The 6,760-nt window shown below is 45.4% G+C and overlaps 1 protein-coding gene across 1 annotated transcript; it reads left to right on the top strand.

Moving 5' to 3' along the window:
- Positions 1 to 274: 274 nt before the first annotated feature.
- On the top strand, positions 275 to 5,672 carry adra2b (adrenoceptor alpha 2B). The gene is made up of 2 exons (XM_044025296.1): positions 275 to 1,044; positions 1,264 to 5,672. Exon 2 carries the CDS (start codon positions 1,287 to 1,289, stop codon positions 2,853 to 2,855), a length of 1,569 nt encoding a protein of 522 aa, XP_043881231.1. The 5' UTR covers positions 275 to 1,044; positions 1,264 to 1,286; the 3' UTR covers positions 2,856 to 5,672.
- The last annotated feature ends 1,088 nt before the right edge of the window (positions 5,673 to 6,760 follow it).

Raw genomic sequence — 6,760 nt, 5'->3', positions numbered from 1 at the left:
ACGGAGCAGTGCCGCCCAGCGCGCCTTTCCTGGTCTAACGGTATATATTCAATGTGAGTGAAGAGGGAAAGAGGGAGAAGAAGTGGAAGAAAAGATAGAACATCCCATGATGTTCCATGACCCCCCCCCACCACCACCACCACCAACACCACCCCCGATCCACAGTGACATCATTGGCTCAAAAAAGAAGCGGAAGAGAGGGAGAGAAATGGGAGGCACCGCGCTTATTAGATTTCACAAGGTCCTGTTCACGCAAGTGGAGCTGCTGCTGCGCTTCTGCCAGGACTGTGGTGTGCGCCAGCGTAGCGGCTGCATCTCAGTCGTCCTGGTGAAACTGTGAGGAGACAGAAACAAACCCCGGAGACGAACAGATGGAAGCTGCTCTGCAGGAATCATTTCACTGCACAGAGAAAACAACGCGTTTTTACTGACTCCAGATCTGGATCCGTGCGCTGCAGGGCTGAAGAGCCCGCGGTTAAACTTTGAGCTGTCTCTTTTCTTTTTTTTTTTGTTTGGCGCAGGTTATCCCATTTATTAGCGACTCATTGTAAATATTGCATGAGACCAAATAATGACTTAATCTCACTTTGTGTGAGCCGTTCTGTGATCGTTGGACATCTGCCATTTGCGCGTCTCCAAACGAGGGCGCACAGAAATGATTGACCCAAAACGTGTCTTGTGCTTCGACTCGCTTCGCTGCGCAAAACCCAGAGTTAGATTATAATCTGTTAAATCGTCTATAAAACAATCAGTAATTGCGTCAGCAGAACCTCGCGCGTCAAAGTTGGATAATAACTCCACAGGCTTTAACGCAGCAGTGACTCAGAGATGCTTCTGGGGTTGTTTCTTCTCTCTCTTTTTTTTCGGGGAAATATGTTAAACTAAGTGGCAGAGGCGTTTTAATTGAATTGAAAGGCACTGATTCGAGTCTTGACGCACTGCCCAGAACTGTTTCTATCCTTAAAATGGACTTGGATGAGCTGCCGTGGCGGATGCAAGGGAGCTCACAGAGACACCACAGAGACTATAACGACAGCAACTGAGGTAACATCTGTAATAACGTTTAAATTATTATTATTATTATTATTATTGTTATTATTATTATTATTATTATAAAACGTTTGTTTCTTCACAAACAAACAACATTTAATTAGTGGAATATTAGTGATATTTAATGTTCAAACATTTCCAATACAATAAACGCACACATAAATAAGTCAATTGACTTTATTATTATTATTATTGTTGTCTTTATCTGTAAAGACTCCTGGAGAGCTAATCCCAGCATGGCCTCGGCCCCGGACAGCGGCTGCTCCATGGAGCTGAGCGGTTGGAACAGTAGCGTGAGCGGCTCTGGAGCCTCCGTCCCCTGCAACCAGAGCGTCCTGAAGCTCGGCCCTTACTCCCCCGAAGCCACGGCGGCCTTCGCCACCGCCATCACGTTGATGGTTCTCTTCACCATCGTGGGCAACATTATGGTCATCATCGCTGTGCTGACCAGTCGGTTGCTGCGAGGTCCGCAGAATCTTTTCTTAGTGTCACTGGCCGCTGCGGACATTTTGGTGGCCACCCTCATCATCCCCTTCTCCCTGGCTAATGAACTTCTTGGTTACTGGTACTTCAAGTCCCTGTGGTGTGAGATCTACCTGGCGCTGGACGTGCTCTTCTGCACCTCCTCCATTGTGCACCTGTGCGCCATCTCACTGGACCGCTACCTCTCCATTTCCAGAGTGACTTACGGGCGTCAGCGCACGCCCAGACGCATCAAAGCCGCTATAGTGGTGGTGTGGCTGATCTCTGCCATCATCTCTTTCCCTCCCCTCCTCTCTCTGAACAAAAGCGAGGCAGGCAACAGTGGGAGCGAGAGAGGACCACAGTGCCAGCTCAATGATGAACGCTGGTACATCCTTTACTCCACCATTGGCTCCTTCTTCGCGCCATGCGTCATCATGATCCTGGTCTACATTAGAATCTACCAAATAGCCAAACAGAGGACACGCTGCCCCCCTGGGGAGCCCAGGAAGGACGGCGTTGGTGGTGCCACGCCAAGTCAGCCTCCACGTCATGAGCAAGCCAATGGGAAGGAGGATGAGGACAGCACGCCACCTCCATCCAACAAAACCTCCAGTGTCAGACCCCCAACCCTTGCCATCGCCCATTCTCCCACACAGGTAGAGTCTCAAACCTCCCAGAATCCTACATCCAATAATCTCCTGCAACCTCCGCCCCCTTCTACAGCAGTGAGCCCAGTCACTGTCAAATCTCCTCACAGTCCCTCACCCACCTCCCCTGTGCCTCAGTCTGCCCCTGCCAACACCAAAGAGGAGAGGAAGAAGGGGAAGAAAGAGCGAGGGAAAAAAGCTGACAATAACAATGGCGATAGCTCCAGTTCAGATAGTGAGATGGAGCACAGCAATGGAAGAGGTCGGGGCAGCTCCAGCATGCCAGGATCACCTGCTGGAGGAGGGGTCCACTCCCCAGCCTCGGTCAAGCGGTACCGGGACATGCTTGCCACTTCAAAGGGGGCTCGGCTGGCAGCAAGGTCGAAAACAGACAATAACCCCGGAGCAGCAAGGCGTAAAGCGATGGTCAACAGAGAGAAACGCTTCACCTTTGTCCTGGCAGTGGTCATCGGAGTGTTTGTGGTGTGCTGGTTCCCCTTCTTCTTCTCCTACTCCCTACAGGCAGTGTGTCCGGAGACCTGTGCCATCCCCGAACCACTTTTCACATTTTTCTTCTGGATCGGCTATTGTAACTCCTCGCTCAACCCAGTCATATACACCATCTTCAACAAAGACTTCAGGCAGGCCTTCAAAAAAATACTGTGCAGTGGCACCAAGGGTACTTTCTTCTAGCTTACACATTATACCCATGTCCATTATTGGACATGGGTAAAAAAAAACAACAACCAATATTTACAATTTTTCAGAACACTGAAAGGTCTTTAAAAGACGTTTAAGTGTGGAAATGACAACCTAAAACATTAGAATTGATTATCACTCCTTTTTTACTGTGTGTGTGTGTGTGTGTGTGTGTGTGTGTGTGTGAGAGAGAGAAACAAAAAACTAAAAGGCATCTTAAACTGTGAAGTCCTAGCTTGCATCAAAAACACACAACCACAGTTTTCCAGGGTGTGGCAGAAACCAGAACAGTGGACAGAGGCAGAGCTCGTCTTCACCAGTACTATACACTTTTGAATGTTTCAACTCTCGATCACACTCAATAATAGATTATTAGGAGACAGAGCGGTGCGACGGCATCAAAGAAACACACGACGCATTGTAACTTTGGAGGGTTTTGAATACTCTGGAATAAGGGTCTCTATTGTAAAGTATATCATGTTTTTATTATTTCAGACTCCAGGACTAATGGGGAAAGAAAACTAGCAAATAAAATAGATAAATAAATAAAAGTGACCTTAGATTCCTTTGAGCCTAGGGCCCTTTATTTATCAGTACAGAGCACAAGGTTAGTGGTGATTTCTTTCATCTGGAGTCCAAATTTGCCCAGCTGCGGGGCAAACATGTGTTTCCCGATTTTTATCTGAAAGCGCAACAACAAGCCGAGGTTTCTGATGATCTCCAAGGTAATAACACTGGCAAGTGAACTAAGTGAACTGAAGAATGCCTTCATGTCAGACTCCATGCTGACTTGGCCAAGGGGCATAGTGGACACTCAGGTTGTTTGTAATAACACACATTGGCTCTCGCCTATCATAAGCTGAATAAGCTGCAGCATGATGGATGGATTCTGGACTCAAACCATGTGAACATTGTTGAGACATAAAGTAAGACAGTGTGATCCCTCTGCTGCTGCTGCTCCTCCTCCTCCTCCTCCTCTTCTTCTTTGCCGTTTCCTGTTTCCTGCCTTCTTGACTTAAGCGTGACAGTCCCACTGGCCTGACTCGATTCTTCCCAATGACCTGCCTCAGTAATTGGACATTTGTTCACATTCACTGCTTTGAGCTGCTTGAAATTGCTTTATACCAGGTAGATATTTATTAACTGTGAAGGACAGATGACCAATGCAATTATGGATGTGAGATGTTGCCCCTAATTACGCAGGGTTTTGGGTTGTTTTTTTCTGAAAACACATTTGGCTGAGTCATTCTTAAGCAACACCTCTGGCACATCACTGCCTGCGGTGGACCTCTCCATCGCACATTTGTTCATTGCTGAGAGGCGAGAGGATGAATGGTCCATTTCTTTTTCTCAAGGAGAGACTGAGGCGCTCTCAGTTTTCTTGACAAGAAAAAAAAAAAAGTGTCTGTGACTCTAAACAGCACACACGTTTATTGACTCAGTGGGACAAGGGGCTGTCGGCAGCGACATTTCAATTTACCGAATGTCTGATTCTGCTGATACCGTATGTGTGAGTTTGCGTTTGACGTGTGCATTGACTTTAATGTGTACTTGTTTTTTTTCTCTCTCTGTAGAAAGTGTCAGATACAGATCTACTGTAATATTAATATGACCATGAGACCAGATTACCTGGAGCAAGCAACGCTTTTGTGTCTTACGCGTGGATGTTTCACTGGAGAGATGGTTTAATCCCTGCATTGTGAGGTTCACTGAGCTGATTATATCGGTGATATCAATAAGACCACGGCTTTTTAGTGATCACCTTTTAAGGGACCATAGGACGGATCCAGTGATATTGGCAGTTTTTTTCTTGGAATGAAATATTACTTTATATTTAGTGTACGTGATGGGAGGCAACGATCGAAAACACTGCATTATTTATTACAGACTATTCCGTGTTTTCTGTCTGTTTTTCTATTTAACGTGCAATTTTCTCTTTTATTGTGAAAGTCTATTGAATTGAAGCTTCTCAAGGAGCAACGGACACTGTACAGACTTTTAATATGCTGAATCAGAGCAAAATCAATTCTCTCGTGGGATACAAGCTCTTGCTTTTTGCGGGACTGAGCTGTGTTTGGGTGGGGGTGGGGGTGGGGGGGACGGGAGTATTTGTGTTGGAACTGAAGTAACATTAACATGTGTGAAGCCAACATTTGTCATGACCGTTTCATCTGATTATAGTACAGCAGAAGTGTTCAGTGAAGGACACAAGCACATTAACGGATGTATACCGCAGCTGGAACATGTTTCTCCATCAGTGTCGGAGCCCTTCCTGAAAAAGGCTTCGACCATGGCCATGTCAATACCATCCGTCACTTTCTGTTGGAGGATATGCAGGGTTTGTGCAGTATATTATGGCGACGATCCATACACCACTGTGCTACTGGGAGAGTCAAATAACTGATTAAATGGCTGAGGTCTGTTCCCTGCTCTCGACTAAAATTATTATTTTTTGCCCGCAACAGTACAATCGACAACACAGTTATAACAAAAATAGCCACAGATTTCACGGTTCATGGCTGCTTCCAATAATAATAAGTGGTAATTCTGTTTGAACCTCCCCGACCATGGTTTATGTTGTCAGAATGCAGCTTTTGCTTGTTTAAAAAAAAAAAAGAAGTATGTATTGTGGCTTATAGGAAACAGATGCAGTAATCTGCCTCCTCATCACCATCCTTTTTCCTCTGTATTGACTCTTCCCCCGACTGTGTGTGTGCGGGCCAAACGGCATGGTCTCAGATACACAATCTTTTATACCGCCCCATCTGTCATCATCCCTTCTCAGTTTGGAAATAAAGCTACTTGAAAGAGCCTGATTCATTCACCGGTTCGTTTGTTTTATATATTCTCACAATAAAACATCGGGGATGGAGGAGAAGAGAAAATAAGGTCGTTACTGAGGAAAGAAATAAGTGTTTTAGCAGGACGTGTGTAACTGTGTGTGTGTGTATGTGTATATATGTATTCATGTGTACATATGTGTGTGTGTATATATATATATATACGCTGAAGAAAAGTACAAGGCTGCAACAATGAATTCATTAGTAATTAATAATCACACTGACTGTTTTGTGAATATAGATCCTGATTTCTTTGTTAGTCCACCGTTGTTACTGTTACACCATTTTAACTACAGTAAAAATGAATAATCATTAGTTGCACGTCTAATTTAAAGTGACGTCCATCCATTATGAAATAGGAAAAATAACTTCAGGAAGTAACCCCTGACACTGAGTGCTATTAGCGGTTCAAAATGTCACCCGAAAAATCTTAAATCTCAATGGGAGACGAGAAGTAGGCCACAGCAGACGCGGCATAAGGTTCCTTCTGTCGACAAACACACAGAGGAAGTCTATCAGGAATTAAAGCGTGTTGCTAAATATCACATATGCCCTCGTGCGCACACACACACACACGGAATCTCATATCCTGTGCCAAGTGTCACATAGTGAATTCCAGTCATGGAGAGTCTCACCCTCTCTTCCACGCCCCCACACACTTATTGTGACAGCTTGTTATATTTGAGGTCAGCGAGCATATGGTGAATTGTAATTGATTTATGCTGATGGGCAGTTTGTGGATTCCTCAGCACACGCTCACCTCACGCGCACACACGGTTTGACTCAAACTGAAGTGGTGCCCCACCTTTACATCCTTATTTCTATTTACATATTCATGCTTGTGCCCAAGGAAGGAGGAAAGCGCCGCAGCCGAGCCGAGGGAACGGTGAGGTGTATGTTTACAGTGTGTAACACAATGTCCCTGAGCTCCTTGTTCTGTAGCCTGAGCTAGAATACAAAGCAGTGGACTCTCTGGAGAGAGAGGAGGAGAGTCCAGCAGCTAATACCACGTGCACAACACACTCACTTCTTTCTTATTCACACAAGATAGTAGCAGGA

The sequence above is a fragment of the Solea senegalensis genome, linkage group LG5 (assembly GCF_019176455.1).
Source record: "Solea senegalensis isolate Sse05_10M linkage group LG5, IFAPA_SoseM_1, whole genome shotgun sequence".
NCBI lineage: Eukaryota > Metazoa > Chordata > Actinopteri > Pleuronectiformes > Soleidae > Solea > Solea senegalensis.
This window is presented reverse-complemented; position numbering and strand designations above follow the sequence as displayed.

Excerpts from the sequence above, each read along its gene's own strand:
- adra2b (XM_044025296.1), top strand. The coding sequence starts at position 1,287 with ATGGCCTCGGCCCCGGACAGCGGCTGCTCCATGGAGCTGAGCGGTTGG.